At 34.2% G+C, this 17,151-nt stretch overlaps 1 protein-coding gene across 2 annotated transcripts; it reads right to left on the bottom strand.

Annotated features, from left to right (window-relative positions):
• Positions 1 to 410: 410 nt before the first annotated feature.
• On the bottom strand, positions 411 to 16,432 carry LOC115700627 (protein SYM1). Of its 2 annotated transcripts, XM_030628235.2 has the most exons (8): positions 15,907 to 16,432; positions 15,412 to 15,499; positions 14,282 to 14,376; positions 13,861 to 13,933; positions 13,676 to 13,768; positions 13,463 to 13,549; positions 6,920 to 7,000; positions 411 to 632 (listed from the first exon to the last, which is right to left on the bottom strand). In XM_030628235.2, the coding sequence occupies exons 1-8, from the start codon at positions 16,308 to 16,310 to the stop codon at positions 627 to 629; spliced, it is 927 nt and encodes a 308-aa protein (XP_030484095.2). In that variant the 5' UTR covers positions 16,311 to 16,432; the 3' UTR covers positions 411 to 626. The 2 variants fall into 2 exon arrangements, with proteins under 2 accessions (XP_030484095.2, XP_060958324.1); XM_061102341.1 differs by lacking the exon at positions 411 to 632 and having other exon boundaries at positions 6,650 to 7,000.
• Between the last annotated feature and the right edge of the window lie 719 nt (positions 16,433 to 17,151).

Here is a 17,151-nt window from a genome sequence, read left to right as displayed (position 1 = left end):
TCAAATCTTCACATATGATCTCATCCATGTCTACTATGATGAGACTCACTCTTTTGATTGCAACTCACTCCTCTCCTTAGTGATTATTTTGCAACTCATTCATAAATTAAAAATATAATATAATTAGATAGCTTGCTATATTATTTCTCAAAGTAATATAACATATACATATTTTTTTTTTAATAAAAAATGCTTTTAAATTTAACTTTTTTTTTTGTGACCTTTCCAAATTAAAAGATAAATAAAGATTTACATTTGGGTAATGAAAAATCGCCAGTAATAATTTAAATTCATTGTTTTATAGAAATATTTTGTTTACAGTATTAATTTATTTTAAATCAAAACAAATTTCAAAATTAATTTTAATAATTTTTTAATAAATATTTTAAATTTTATAAGGTTATCTTAGATAATAATAATAATAATAATAATAATAGTAATAATAATAATAATAATAATAATACACAATTCAAAATTAAGAGTGAAACATAATAAGCATTAAAAAAAAAATCATAATAACAATAATATTACCAGCATAACCTATTATGATCAACAGAAATTTCAAACTTGGTCTTTCCAGCAGAAAATCTTCAAGTTGAAGAGGCTAAGCTTGCTATTGGTCAACGTCAAACCTTTAATTGATTAGCACATGGTTTGCACAGAAGTTAGAATCAAACAGTGAGATCAGCACTTATAGCTAAAATTTATATTAGAGGACTTCTTCACTTTCCTTATTTTGATTTTCAAAATACCAACTCAATGATAATAAACTGAATCACACATCACAGTGAGAGGGATAAGGTATCAAAGAAATATATTTATACATAAGGTTCCCATTAAAGAAATATATTTATACAAACCTAAATACAACAAAACTAAACCAAACACTACTTTATCTAATACAAAAGTAAAAGTATTTTTTTTCTTCTTATTTTGCTTTGTTTGTATTTGAAAATAAAATGCGTTCCATGTTTTATTTTTAAAATTAAAAATAAAAGTTTTATTTAAAAAAATGTTAACAGAACATTTACAAAAATAATTTGAAATTTTGTGTAAGATAAATATGAGTGAGAGAGCGAGAAAATGGAGAAATGAGAAATAGATTTAGAGCTGAACAAGTAATGGGAGACAATGAAGAAAAAGAGAGAAATAGTGAAGAAATGGAGTGTGATGAAGAGGAGAATGGAGAAAATAATGAAGTTGGGTTCGAAAAGAAGAGCCAAGGACGTTAGGATGGCTCTAGTGGTCGATGTGGCAGCTGCTGTGTGTTGTAATGGGTTGGTGGAGGTGAGGTAGTGGAGATTTGGGCTGTGTCGGATGGGGAAACTGGAGGGGTTGTCATGGTTGGTGGGTTCTCTCGTGACGCCCGATGAGATGAACGGTAGTGATGGGGTGGTTTTTGAAAGCTTGGCAACGCCTGTGAACCAAGGCTCTCATTATGAACGTGTTGCGTGGAACATTCAAGGCGTGAGCAATGATAGGATGAGATCTCCACGACAATTTTCAAAAAACAAACCGAATGTGCTTTTTCTTTTTGAAACTATTGCCAATGTTTCAAAAATAGAGATTCTTCGAGTTTGATTGGGTTTCATGGGCAAGTTAGTAATTGAGAAAATTAGTAGAAATTGTGGTTTGCCTCTTATGTGTATTGGAGCATGTTGATCTTATGGTTCTCTCTCTTTTTATTTTGAAAGATAATGGTTCTCTCTTTTACCCGTGGTCATATTGATGTTTTGGTCAAGATTTCGGGTGTTATTCTTTGGCAGATCACAAGTGTGTATGGCCAACTGAATTCTTCTCTTAGACAATTCTTTCAGTCTGTTTTAAGTCGTGTTGTTTATAACAATTCCTATCTTTAAGTTCGTAGTAGTTGATTGTGTTGGTAGATAGGAAATCGATGAGTTTTCTTTGTGTTGTTTCCTATTTTAAAGGATTTTTTCTTTATTTATTTTCTTTATTCTATTTTATTTTGTATTAAAGAAATTTAATTTATAAATACACTATATAACATCAGTTTTAGGTTGTATAATACACATAAAAAATAATAACATAAATATTATTTCTCTTCATCCTATTCTTTATAATATCAGAGCAGGTTTTCTTTCCTCTATTCAGTCCAGCCACCTCTGTGCATTCAGGCAACTCAACTCCAGCCACCCTCAACCTCAATCCTTTTCTATACTTGGTCATTTTATTTCTATTTTAATTTTTTTTCTTGCTTTGAATAATTTGTTATTTCTTCTCTAGTCTCTCTTTCTCAAAAAAAAAAAAAAACACAATTAATCAAAGCCCAGATCAATCTCTGTCTTTCTTTTCTCCAAAAATGTCAACCAGTGAAGAAATTAATTCTCAGACCACCATAAAAACTACAACTTAGTCCTGAGTCTTCTGGATCCCTTTATAGCTATGACAACAACTCTCTTCATATTACAACTCATAAACTCGATGGAAAAAATTATCTGTAATAGGCACAATCAGTCAAACTTATTATTTGTGAACGTGAGAAATTCGGATACATCACTGGTGATCTCCTTACACCATCTCCAACAGACACCACACACAAGGTATGGCAAGCTAAAAATTCTATTGCTCGTGTGGTTAATTAATTCGATGGAACCAAAAATTAGTCCCATATATTTATTTTTTAAGACTGTCTAGGAAGTCTGGGATGCTGCCAAGAAAATGTACTCTAATCTTGGTAACGCTTCTCAGATTTTTGAAATTCGCACAAGCTTAAAGAGATTAAGCAAGGTAATCAAATTGTTACTCAATATTTTTCGAACTTTCAAGATCTGTGGTAGGAGCTGGATTTGTATCTAGATACTACACCTCTCTCTGCAAACTATACCACCATTCAATGACAACAATTGGAAAAAGAGCAGGTCTTTGAGTTTCTTATTGGGTTAAACAACAATCTTGATGAAGTAAGAGGTCGTTTGGTTGGTCATTCTCCATTTCTCGATACTGAAGAAGCATTCTTTCAGGTTAGACGTGAAAAAGAACGTCGTTGTGTTATGCTCACAACTCCTGATGTGTCACCCATTGAAAGTTTTTCTCTTGTCTCAAAGTCTAGACCACTACCATCTGACAAATCCAATCCTGACTCGCGGCCTAATCGTGAGGGTGATCATTGCTAGCGTCATGGTCATACTCGATCCACTTGTTGGGAAATTCATGGAAAACCACTAAACTGGACTCCTCGCCGCCAACGTTACACAAAAAGGTCTACCACACTCAGACTAAAAGTAGCACAAATCAAAGCAGTACTAATGCCCCTTCATTCAGTAAGGAACAACTTATTTATACACACTCCTCAATCAATTTTCTATGACATCCAAATATGGTTCGAGTCTCATAGTGCCTCAGTTATACACCTTGGTAATTTCTCTTATGTTTGCCAAACACCATGGGTCATAGATTCTGGCGCAACTGATCACATACAGATTTACCTCATTTGTTTGATTCTTATTGTCCATGTTCTACTACATCTAGTGTCAAGATTGCAAATGGCTCTCACTCACCTATTATTGGAGTTAGCACCATTAAATTAAATTAAATCAATACTTTATGTTCCATCATTAAAATGCAATCTAATCTTTGTTCACAAATTAACTTCTAATAATAGATGTCTTACTAAATTTGTGTCCAGTTCGTGTCAATTTCAAGATCTATCATTGGGGAGAATATTTGGCAGTACTAGGATTCGTGATGGCCTTTATTCTTTCAACACCCAATAAAAGAGAAGAAGCAACTTTCCTTGCATTGTTTGACTTCGAAATCTATTTTAGTTTTTGATTCAAATTTTCAAACTATTATGTTATGGCATTGTCGACTTAGGCATCCAAGTTTTTTATATTTAAAACATCTGTTTCCTTCTTTGTTTATTAATAAAAAGGTTTCTAATTTTCAATGTGATGTTTGTCAATTTTCTAAGCATACTCGTGTTTCATACCCTCAAAGAATGTATACACCATCTAACATTTTCTCTCTTATTCATAGTGATCTATGGGGACCTTTAAAAATCACTACATCTGTTGGTAAGCAATGGTTTATTACATTCATTGACGACCACACACGAGTCACTTGGCTCTATCTACTTAAGCATAAATTTGAAGCTTCTTAGGTCTTCCAAAATTTCCACAAAATGATCCAAACACAGTTCCGAACATCTATTCAAATACTCTGTACCGACAATGGTACCGAATACTTCAATACCATCCTTAGTACCTACTTTCTCCAAAATGGAATTGTTTATCAAAGCTCGTATGTGGATACTCCACAACAAAATAGGGTAGTTGAGAGAAAAAATCATCATTTCTTAGAAGTACCTATGCTATCATGTTCAAAATGCATGTTTCAAAATATCTTTGAGGCGATGTTGTTCTTACTGCTACTTATCCAATAAATCGTCTTCCTAGTCGACCTCTCCAGTTCAAGACACTATATTCTATTATTCAATCTCCCTATCCTCACATTTTCACAAACACTTTGCTAGTAAAAGTTTTTGGTTGCACTGTGCTTGTACATGTTCACTCCCAACATCGGAGTAAACTTGATCCTCGAGCCACCAAAACAATTTTCTTAGGTTATTCTCCAACCCAGAAAGGCTATTGTTGTTATTGTCCACTCACCATGAAATCATACATTTCAAGTGATGTTACTTTTTTTGAAAATTCTCCGTACTTCACTTCCACTTGCTTCAGGGGAAGAACAACCATCACGAGCAAGAAGCTCAATGGTCGTGGGGTTTAGAATTACCCTTTGACATTCCAGTCCCTTCATAACTAGAAAACCCTACATCCTCTTCTAACACAGAAATCAATCAACATCCATCTCCTGATGAAAGTCTTCCTCCTCAAGATCAAAACACGAAGAAGGAAATTCGAGTGTATTCCAAAAGAAGTAAACAAGCCACGAATCCTCAATCAAGAGCTCGATTTATTGATAGAACTGATTCCCTCAAGTGATCCAGGTACTCTTCCCTCAAAAAGTCAATTAGATCTACACCTTCCTATTGCATTAAGAAAAGGAATTAGATCTTGTACTAAAACACCTTATTTCAAAATTTATTTCTTATTCACAATTGTCATCTCCATTTAAAGCTTTTACCTCTAGTCTTTCAGATGTTGTGATTCCCAGGAACATCAACGAGGCACTTAGTATTCCTCATTGGAGGACAGCTGTTCTCGAAGAGATAAAAGCCCTTAAACATAATGGAACCTGAATATTAGTGGAGTTACCACTAAACAAGAAGATAATAGGGTGCAAATGAGTGTTTACAGTGAAATATAATGCAAACAGATCTATTGAGAGGTACAAAACTCGGTTAGTTGCCAAGAATTTTACTCAAACTTATGGAATTGACTACATTGAAACATTCGCTCTAGTTGCCAAAATGAATACTATCAGAGTATTGTTGTTAACTTGGATTGGGAATTGCATCAACTTGATGTGAAAAATGCTTTCTTAAACAGTGAGCTAGAAGAAGTGTACGTGAGTCAACCTCCCAGTTTTGAAGAATCTCCCAATACAACTAAAGTCTGCAAGTTAAATAAATCTCTATATGGTCTAAAACAGACTCCTCGAGCATGGTTCGATCGCTCTCTAAAAGTAGTCAAAGCACTTGGATTCATGCAAAGTCAGAATGATCATACTCATTTTATCAAACACTCGAGAAAAGAGAAAATGGCAGTATTAATTGTATATGTGGATGACATAATTGTCACCAGAAACCATATTGAAAAGATTAGTCTAATCAAAAAAATATTGGCAAACGAGTTCGAAATCAAGGATCTTGGTGCACTCAGATATTTTCTGGGAATAAAATTCGCTAGAAGTAAAAGAGGGATTTCTATGTCCCAAAGGAAATATACTCTTGATCGCTTAGAGAAGACAGGAATGCTTGGTAGCAAGCCCAGCAAGACTCCAATCGAGTTGACAAAGAGAGGTACCAACAGCTAGTAGGGAAACTTATCTACCTCTGCCAGACAAGACCCGATATTGCTCTTGTGGTACGTCTAGTCAGTCAATATATGCATAATCCATGTCAAGGACATCTTAATGTTGTATATAGAATTCTAAGGTATATGAACGAGTGTTTGATTTCCTAATTAACAAGCTTGGACTCATCAATATCTATAGTTCAGCTTGAAGGGGAGTGTTGACAGATAGGAAATCGAATCACATTAATTAGTTTCCTAATTTTGCGTGGTTTCCTATTTTAAGGGATTTTTTTCTTTATTTTCTTTATTCTATTTTATTTTGTATTAAAGAAATTTGATTTGTAAATACTCACAAAAAAAAAAAAACTCTCTTCATTATATTCTTTAGATTGAAATAAATTTTATCTAATACTGAGAAAGGTGGGTTTGTTCGTCCTCAATTTTTAATGAATAATATTTAAAAAGCTTTTTAGGATTGCTTATTTACCAAATATGGGATTTGATGGGCAAAGTTTACCTAGTTTAATAAGCATGGTGATTCATCATTTGTTCAAGAACAACTTGATCACTTTGTATGTATCAACTCTTGGATGACTTGTTTTTTGTATTCGCATGTTACGCATCTTCCTTTCACGGGTTCTGGTCACATACCAATTGTTCTCTCTGCTTCGGCTAGTGATTGGTGGGAAAGGGGTGTGATTTGGAAATAAGAAGAAATTGTGCATTTGTATTCAAGCAGCGATTGTGGAGGCCACATGCAAAACATACACTTAAAAGTACACAATGTCTTGCGGGCAAAATATCCCCATGTCTCTAGCCAATTCCTAGCATTACTTCATAGCCCACTCCCCCCAACCCCAATAAAAAATTAAACGTAAAAGGTGATAGATTGAAGTACATAATTATGCAAATTAATTTTGAAAGAAAATACACATATAAGATGCTCATGTCCTATGCTTTTCGTATTTATAACAAACCTTTTTCGGAAGGATCTCTTTGTGAGCTTTAAACGAGAGAATAACATTCCAAACTAAAGCAATAAAGTTGGCAGCAAGGACCTGAAACATGTTAATGTTAATTGAAATACTTTAAATTAGAACATATTAATTTAAGATAAAACATGAAATTGAACACTACAAAATGTTCTCCTTCAATGAGTACTATACATTTGCAAGTATACAAAAAGTTATGAAATGTCCACTTTTCATTTTTCATAGTCTGAACATAAATGAAACTGAGAAACATGAATGTAGGAGAATCAAAAAATCAAAAATGGATGAATAGGAAATGGATAACTCAAACATTCATAATGAACAATGTCACCATTCGAAGAGGCAGAGAACCTTCTGTAAGCATCACATAAAGATTTCACAACTCAATTTGCATAATTTTTTTTAGAAGAGAATTTGTTCATGTTAAATTAACATCCCACATATATAAAAATAAATATATACTGTATCTAATAAGCAAATATATACCAAGTAAATATTAATATACAATTAATAACTCTTGAATAAAGAGTTATTTGTCATGTTAAGCTTAAAAGTAAACATTAATAAAAGCCGGTGGTAAGAATTGTAGGGGCATTTTGTGCTATTTCAGGATTAAAAGTAAACATGAATAAAAGCCAAGTGTTTGGGATCTCAATGTAGGAGAGTGTGGTTGCTTTGTGCGCTAGTCAGATTGGTTGTGAAGTGGGGAGTTGGCCTATGTCATATCTTGGAATGCCTTTGGGTAGCTCGCCCGGGAAAAAGTTGATTTGGGCACCTGTATTGGAAAAATTTGCTAAGAAGCTTGATGGGTGGAAAGCCTCATTTTTATCCAGGGGTGGTAGACTCACCCTAGTTCAATCGGTACTATCATCTCTTCCTATTTACTACCTTTCTATGTTTAAAGCTCCAAAAGCGGTTTTATTCTCGTTAGAAAAAATGATGAGAGATTTTCTATGGGAAGGAGGAGATTTAATGGGTGGGGATCATTTGGTGTCTAGGGAGGAGGTGTGCAGACCTAAACATGAGGGAGGTCTCGCTATTGGTAGGTTAGATATGAGAAACAAAGGGCTGCTTATGAAATGGCTTTGGCGATATCCATTAGAATCAAATTCACTTTGGCATAAAGTGATCAAAAGCCGTTATGGGATAGCAGAAAATTGTTGGGATACTAAATCAGGTCATAGGCTATCTCCAAGAGGTCCTTGGAAGGATATTTCAGATCTTTATGGTGAATTTTTGGAGTTGGTAAAATTTAAAGTGGGCAATGGTGCAACTATACGGTTTTGGGAAGATATCTGGATTGGAGAAACAACATTAAAGAGTCGATTTCCGGACCTGGCAGTGGTATCAAAGGCGAAAAATATGAGTATAAAAGATCTGGTGGCCATTGAAGGAGAGGTAGGAAATTGTGTTGCAAGCTGGAATTTTAAGTTTAGAAGGAACTTGATGGAGAGGGAAATGTCTAATCTTATTGTTTTACTGCAACTATTGGAACACATTCGATTGCTCAACATATCAGAGGATATCAGATTATGGAAACCAGATCCTGGTGGGATTTTCTCTTGTAAGTCAGCATTTAGCTGGTTTACTTCAAACCACAATTCTGGCGAGTTGTTCTGGACGAAGACCTTATGGAAAAGCAGGTGTCCTTCTAAAGTCAAAGTCTTTGGATGGTTGGTGGCACTAGGAAAAATTAATGTGCATTTTATGATGCAAAAAAGGCGTCCATTTATCTGCTTGTCCCCGGGATGGTGTGTTTGTTGTAAGAAAAGTAGTGAAGAAGTGGCATATTTGTTTTTGGGGTGTTGTATGGCCCAAAGACTTTGGATAAAGCTGTTGAACGTCTTTGAGACCCAATGATGCTTGCCGGAGTTCGAGTCCTACAATGATTGTGAGCAAGGTGGGGGGAGTAAGGGTAGATCATACCTATGGAGGACAGCTATCCTAGCAATCCTTTGGGTTATTTGGCTCGAAAGGAATAACAAAATTTTTGAAGGGATTGAAGTCTCAGTTGAAGATTTGTGGGAAAAAGTCAAATTTTGGACAGCTGTTTGGGTTTACAAGACTAAGAGATTTGAGCAATTTTCGTTCTTAGATTTGAATAGAGATTGGAGATTGTTGTGTAATGTTGTTTAAGAGTATCTGATTTGTTTAAGTCTTGTTGGATTGGTTTTGTTTTAAATTTTTGTGTTATAGTAATTGTAATCACGGTATTCCTCCGCCACATGTGAGGTTATCTATATATAACGGGGAAGGGGTCAGTCTAAGACAAAGGCCTCTTTCTCTTTTTCAAAAAAAAATTTGTGTGTTTATTTTACTTATATTTAGTTCTTTTCTTTCCATTTTGTGAGAATATGTGTTATTTTGTATTTTTTGTGTTCTTTTGGATAATTTGGAGTTGTTACTAGTAATTATTAAGTGTTATTTGAATTTTGGTAAAGAAAAGGGCTTTATAGAGAAAGTACAAGATTTTGTTGAAGTTTTGCAGGAACTTTGCTGCAGCAAAAGTAGCAGGGCTGATTATTGAAACTAATGTAGAAAAAAGACGGCGTGACAATTCATTAATTAATGTGGCAAATATGAGGCTTGGTGGCGAAAGACAAATTGTTTAGAGCTGATCTAATTGGAAAAGTTTCTAACTAAGAATTAAGGGACGATGTGGGGGACATTTTTGGAATGGTGAAAAAGGAAAATTTACCCTAGCTTAAATAGAAAAGAGGAGCCACCATTTTCCAGAATTTTTCTGGGCAGCCACCATTATTGAAAATACCTAAAGGAATGAAGGAAAAAAAGAAGAAGAGGAGGAAGAAGAAAATGAGTACACAAGGAGAAGGAGGAGCCATCCACATAGTTTCTTCCACTTCTGAATCTTTTGTATTTTATTTTTATACTTCTTGATTTCATTTTGGGTATTTTTGTGGTGTTGAGCATGAACTAATTTCTTTTAGTTAGAACTCTTAATGAACATTGGATTGTGGATTTTATTGATGTTTTATGAATATCTTTGGTAATAGAAATTTTGTTCATTCAACGATGCTAAATGTTTATCTACCTACTTTTGCTTGATCACTAATTGTAGGTTGTTAGCTAATCTTGATTTTGGAAAAAAGATTAATATTAATGGAAATACTTGAATGATACAAGATTATCACCTTGGAAAAATGTGATTTGTAGATGGTATAGGAATATACTATTTACCTTGTATGACTCATAGGAATATGTGATTTGTAGAGCGAGTTTGTCGTCTTTGCAAATCTTTATATGTATTGAAACAAAGCCCTCGTGCTTAATTTGGTAAATTTAGTCAGGTTGTTGAGAAATTTAGTTAGTTGAAAAGTAAATCAGATCATTCTGTGTTTTATAAAAGATCAACTACTGGCATCATTTTGTTAGTGGTGTATGTTGATGACATCTTTATTACTGGAAATGATATTGAAGGCGTCTCATCCCTTAAGCCTTTCATTCATACCCAATTTCACACGAAAGATTTAGGGGAGGTCAAGTATTTCTTGGGTATTGAAGTTACTCGGAGTAATCAAGGTATTTTTCTGTCTCAAAGGAAGTATGTACTAGATTTGTTAACTGAGACAGAAAAATTGGGAGCAAAACCTTGTAATGCTCCAATGAATTCAGCTGTGCATCTTACACGTGATGGAGAACAATTTGAAGATCCTGAGAAATATCGCAAATTAGTTGGAAAGTTGAATTATCTAACTGTGACTCGTCCAGATATTGCATTCCCAGTTAGTGTCATTAATCAATTTATGTCTTCTCCAACAATTCATCATTAGGCAGCACTAGAGCAAATTTTATATTACTTGAAACAATGTTTAAGCTTTTAATCTGTGAGGCGAGGCGTAAGCCTCAAGCCGCATTGAGGTGTAAATTGAGGCATAAGCCTCAATTATTGAATTAAAATAATATTTTTAGAGTAACTAAAAATAAGGAGAAAAGTAGCAGCAATTTCTCTTTTTTTTTCTTTTGTTCTCTGACTGTGCGATTGAGAAGATGAAGGAGGGGTGTCTCATGGCTACTAAGCCTAAGAAATATAGTTTTGTTTTAGTTTTTAGTTGGACTTTTTTTTAGTTATTTGTTTGAGTTTTATTGGGTTTTTATTGTGTTTTAATGGGCCCTTTTCTTAAGTTAAATGTTATTGGGCTTTCTTCGAAGTTGTTGAATGAAAATGGGCTAAAAAAACCCTAAAATCTTGTTTTCTTTTTGAGGTATGCGCCTCACCGTTTTTTACAACTTAGACCATTTTCCACCGCCTCACACGTCTGAGGCGTACGCCTCTCTTCCAAATATTGAGGCGCGCGCAATAGTGCGTTTTTTTTTTCCGCCTCAAAATGAGGCGCGCCTTGAGCACGAGGCGCGCAACAGAAACTCAATTTTAAACATTGACTTGAAAAGAGTACCAGGACAAGGTATAGTTTACCAGGATCATGGACATGCCCAGATTGAGTGTTTCTCTGATGCAGATTGGACAAGCTCCAAGGTAGATAGACGATCTACTTCAGGCTATTGTGTATTTGTTGGGGGCAATATGATCTCTTGGAAGAGTAAGAAACAAAATGTTGTGTCTAGATCCAGTGTTGAATCAGAATATAGAGCTATGGCACAGTCTGTGTGTGAGGTAATATGGATTTATCAACTTTTGACTGAATTCGTGTTTAAGACTTATATTCCAGTAAAATTGTGGTGTGATAATCAAGCTGCACTTCATATTGCCTCAAATCCCATGTTCCACGAGCGAACTAAGCACATTGAGATTGATTGTCATTTTGTTCGTGAGAAAATTCAACAAGGCCTGATCTCCACAAGATATGTGAAGACCGGAGAACAAATAGGAGATATTTTTACAAAAGCTTTGAATAGGGTGTGGGTTGATTATCTTTGTAACAAGCAGGGAATGATGAACATCTATGCTCCAGCTTGAGGAGTATTAGAATATTAGATGTAAAAATTAAGGTAACTTGTATTTAGTAGTTTTCCATTTAGTCTCCTAATTTTGTATATAAATATATACTATTCTATAGAATACAACACAATTTGATTCACCATTCTCTACATATAACAATCACGTCGACATATCATATTCAAACCTACAATGTGCGAACAATTAGGGATGAAATCGACACAATTAAAGGTGAAGTCAACTTTGTATGGAAAGATGGCCTACCAAAGAATCAATAGCCTTAATTCTTCTTGATTCCTTAGCTGTCAAAATACCATCATATCCAAATCTAAAATGTGCGACAGTTAGGGATGAAAATGACACAATTAAAGGTGAAGTCGACTTTGTATGGGAAGATATGCAGTAATTTTGGGAGGAAGTGAAGTCGATTCTTAATTCTTGGCCAAATTATCGACAAACAAGGAGAAGAAAGTGAGTAAGCCAAGTTCGTAGAACCCATTGCTGAACTCAATCTTCGTAGTTTAGGTGCCATGAAAAATGGTGCACAATAGAAATAGGCGACAGGTTCCAGGAAAATGATGCTTGTCAGAACAGGGACTACAATGCTCTCGGGGAGGTCGAAACATGGTGGACTAGGGAAAATAGCAACAACAAAACCTAACTTCCGACTCCATTTTTGACCATCGACGTGCCTTCTGACTCTGTCAATTAGAGTTATCCATATTTGACAGCACCGACCTCGATGGTTGGTTGCTCCAAGTGAGAAATACTTTGCTTTCTAACAGTTCAGTAATGACAAAATGGCAGAAGGGATTGTCACCATCTTCGAGGGAAAATCCTTGACGTGTTAGCCGATCGTTTTATGGGAGGACTTGAGCTTCTTTTATTGAATAAGTTCATAAATACTAGCAAGGGATCACTTCAGGAACAGTTTCTTGAGTTTTGAAATAACAAAACAGTGGAAGAGTATAGTGAGGGATTTTTGGAATTTCGTGCTTCTTTGGATGGTTAAATAGAAGGCTAATCATTTGTTTAAGGCAAAGAATTAATTTGTGATTTTTTTAGAGTAAAAAATTACTCTGGGAGAACTCCAAGCTTCTTGAATTGCTTGAGAACAAATTGTAAATTCTTTGAGACATTAACAAACAGCCTCAATTTTTAACCGTAAACTTTTTGTCAATCACCTTCTCTATTTTTCTTGCTAAACTATAATAAAATGTCAGAAATAACCTTACACTAACTTCTTTCACTGCCCTTCTCTTAAAGGCAAAGACGCTGCCTCTAACATTCTAGTCAAGATCTTCATGATAAACCTATCTTCTTCCCGTATTACCCCTACCCCCTACGGCCCTACCTTCTCCATAATTATTATTAAATTGCAGATTTTGTACCTCCTTGGATCCCTTTTTCTTTGAAACCAAGCTATTACCATTGGAACAATCACCAATTATATCACTGTTAAGGACTTCAAGTCCCATATGAAAAAGAGGTTCTCAATAGCATACCCACTATCATTTGCATCGTTATTAAGTCTGAATATATTTTTTGTAGGAAGTATACATAGATGTATTTTAAAAAGGGAAAAACTTATGAATGTGAAGCGTCATTCAAACCTGAAATTGCTGTGGAACAAATCGAAAATTGAGAAATTGGAAAGGTATCCAAAGTTGCCAATTAGCAACAACGGCAGAAAACCACTCCTGCAACAAAAAAAAAAAAAATCCACACAAGCAAGGAATAGTTAGAAAACACAAGTAAATTGAATATATACCACTAGAAAAAAAAAGTACTTATACTGCTTGAGTATAAAAAGTCGTCGGCAAGACCTGTTGAAGCTTGGGTACAACTTGTTCAGGTCTTCCTTCTAGTGTCACCAATGTAGATAAGAAAACACCGATAAATATAGGAGAAAAAAGGAACTGCAAGAAAGATGCATCACATTCAAAGGCCATATTAATGATTAAAATTTATTGTCATTTGTTGACCATACCAATGTACTTTAGAAGATAACCTGATCAAGTAAAAGCCGCAAAAGTGCTCCTGATCCTCCTTGCAAAGTAACCGATTTGCTCAGAAAGAAATACCTACATATATGTCAATAGTAAGTAATCAACAGATCAAAAAAATTGTAATTAATCAAAATAGAGCCAATATGATAATAATCAATGCACTAGACCAAATTTAGGTTTTGGTTTTCGTCCTATACATTTGGGGTTACATAAATTACCAAACTATGTATGCATTTTTTGTGTACATAATGAACTGAATAATTTTTTACAGAAATTACAGAAAGAAATATGTCCAGATAACAATTCTCAATCAACCAAGACATTTGAACTGTAGATTAGCAGCAAATTTTAGGGAAATGCAGTAGAAACTGGTTACAACTATACATAAAATTACAAATACAAGACATGAGTCTGGAGCATTACCAGAAATGTAATGTTGGACCTACTAACACAAGCCCCAATAAAGTAAACAAGAACGTCCTTTTCAGGTCCAGTGATGGAACTTGATCAATTGCAATCTGATTCAAACAATAGGGTACTCGAGAAGTCATGTAATACTCGTGCAAAGTAGAGCACCAAAACCAGGATTCCAAGCCAAATTATAAAACATTACAAGTGAAAACCAACAAACAACACCTGGACCATAAGTTAGAGCATATTCTCCTAGCCAAATTATAAAACATTAATCAACTGAGGAAAAAAGAAATCGTGCAAATTTGTTATTACATTACAAGTGACGTTTCCAAAATCAACAAACAAAACCTTGACCATAAGTTATAGATACTCTCATGTGCAATAAAAATTTGTCTACCAAAATATCTCATACATATACAACAGTGTCAAGGAGTAAACTTAACATCGGTGTAGACTTGTAGCTATATTTAGATTTTTATATGATTGCACTTAAGTCTTCCATGCTCAAATAAATTAATTATTCAATCTTTACAGGTTCTATTTTCCAATTTTCCTAATAATAATTAGGACAAAAAGATAATTTTTTTTAAATTTTGATTTTTATATGATTGCACTTTAGTCTTCCATGCTCCAAGAAAGTAATTATTAAATCTTTACAGGTTCTATTTCCAATTTTCCTAATAATAATTAGGACAAAAAGATAATTTTTTTTTAATTTTGTAAACCTCCTAGGAATATAAAATGAAAAAGGGACTGACAGTATACTAAGAGGCTCTGGTTCTTTTGTGGCTGTATCATGTTTTGTACAAGTGATATTAGTGTAGATTTTCCACACCCTTGTCTACTTTGATAATATTAACAGAAGGTAGCTTACACACACACACACACACACACACACATATATATATATATATTAAAACAAAAAGACTAATGTGAAATTTTCAAGACAAAAAAACAGTAACCTATCCAAATTTGAAAAGAATGACATGAGAATTTTGATTCTAGTGTATTTAATTCCATTTTCTAAAGAGCAGTAACATAGTATATTCACACAGTAATATTGATAGCAACGGAAGGAAGAGAAAAAAAGTGCACCTTGAAAAACCAAATAATATTATTTTCTACACTGCAGAATTTACCTGGCAGATCAAATCTCCAACAAAAGTTAAGAATGCAGATGTCACAGCTTTTGTTGCCACGGGATATTTTGCAAGAAGACCCAAGTACCTGTAATGATACAAGTTCCAAGTTAAAAATGCAGAATGAGGATCTAATTTTAGTTTTTTTAAATACAAAAATTAGCAACACATTGGCATAAAGAAGAAGCAACTATTAAGAACACATTTCATACCAATACCACAAATTGTTTAGAAGTCGACTAAAGTACAATGACATGAAGAACCATTTGGCATTTGATATGTCTATTTGAATGAAACAGCAGCATGAATGCCAAAGCAAGGAATTCTATAAGTATCTGCTATACAATTCACTGATAACACTAAATTAAGAGTTATTAAAAATGTTGTGTCAGCGGAAGTGCCAGCTGAGATAGGTGAAACACTCAAACTCCAACAAGAAAAACAAAGATAAAACATGACAGAACTTTAGAAAAAGAAGAGTAAGAGTAAGACTACCATGAAAGAAAAGACCAATTGTTCTCACCACCACCACCACCACCACCACCACCACCACTACCTTCACCTCCACCACCATAATGCCCATCACCAGAACCGCCATTTCCGCCAGCTCCATCTAACCCACCACCTGAAACCGCAGAAACTCGGAAACCATCGAAACCCAATGGCCGCAAACCAATCCAGAAGAAACTAAAATCCCTTTTGAGAGCGCCACCATTAATAGATTCGACAGGCTTCGTCACGTAGGAGTGACACAAGGAACAACTTTTAAATTCCTTTACCTGATATGTGCTTGCCGGAATTCGAGTCGCGTAAGAAGCAGGCGAGATGGGTCTAGGAGAAAAGCCCACAAAACGGGATATGAGCGGGGATTTACGTGCTACCGCAGAGCTGCCCGCCATAACTGTTCTGAGCTCAAAAGAGGGCTGAGTTGATATCGCACAAAGCAGGGTTCGTAAAAATAGGGGTTAAAGGGTTTAAGGGTATGGTTTGAGATTGGGGTGGGTATGCCATCCAATCCAACATTTTAGAGGAAATTACACTCTATACCCTTTTTATATTGTCCTCTTTTATTTTTACCTTCTTTTTTAAAATTTATCATTTTTACCTCTTTTTTTAAACATTGTACCAATTTTGCCCCTGTCACTTCAAGATACTCTCTATGTGATTCTCTTATGTAAGGATATTTTGGGTACAATACATATAAAAAGAGGTATGTTTCAAATAAATATAAAATTAGAGATAAATTTGATTAATTGATGAATAAAAGAGGCATTTTTCAACTTACCCCAACATTTTTCCTCTTTTGATTCAATCCAATCAGTAATTGGATTTAGAAAATTATAAGAGCAAATTACAATCTATACTTTTTTTATATTGTCTTCTTTTATTTTTACCATCTTTTTTAAAGTCTATCATTTTTACCTCTTTTTTTAAACATTGTACTAATTTTGCCCATGTCACTTCAAGATACTCTCTATGTGACTCTCTTATGTCAGGATATTTTGGGTACAATACATATAAAAAGAGGTATTTTTCAACTAATTATAAAATTAGAGGTAAATTTGATAAATTGATTAATAAAAGTAGTATTCTTCAACTTACCCCAAATTATAATCCAATCCAATCCAATTACTAATTGAATTTGATGGGTTTTTTAATTAGATATACAATTACACACCTAAATTTTAATATTAACTTTAAAATATGAAGGAAAAAAAGTAAATACCATTTTAAACCCTG

This window comes from Cannabis sativa, chromosome 8, assembly GCF_029168945.1.
Source record: "Cannabis sativa cultivar Pink pepper isolate KNU-18-1 chromosome 8, ASM2916894v1, whole genome shotgun sequence".
Classification (NCBI taxonomy): Eukaryota; Viridiplantae; Streptophyta; class Magnoliopsida; order Rosales; family Cannabaceae; genus Cannabis; species Cannabis sativa.
This window is presented reverse-complemented; position numbering and strand designations above follow the sequence as displayed.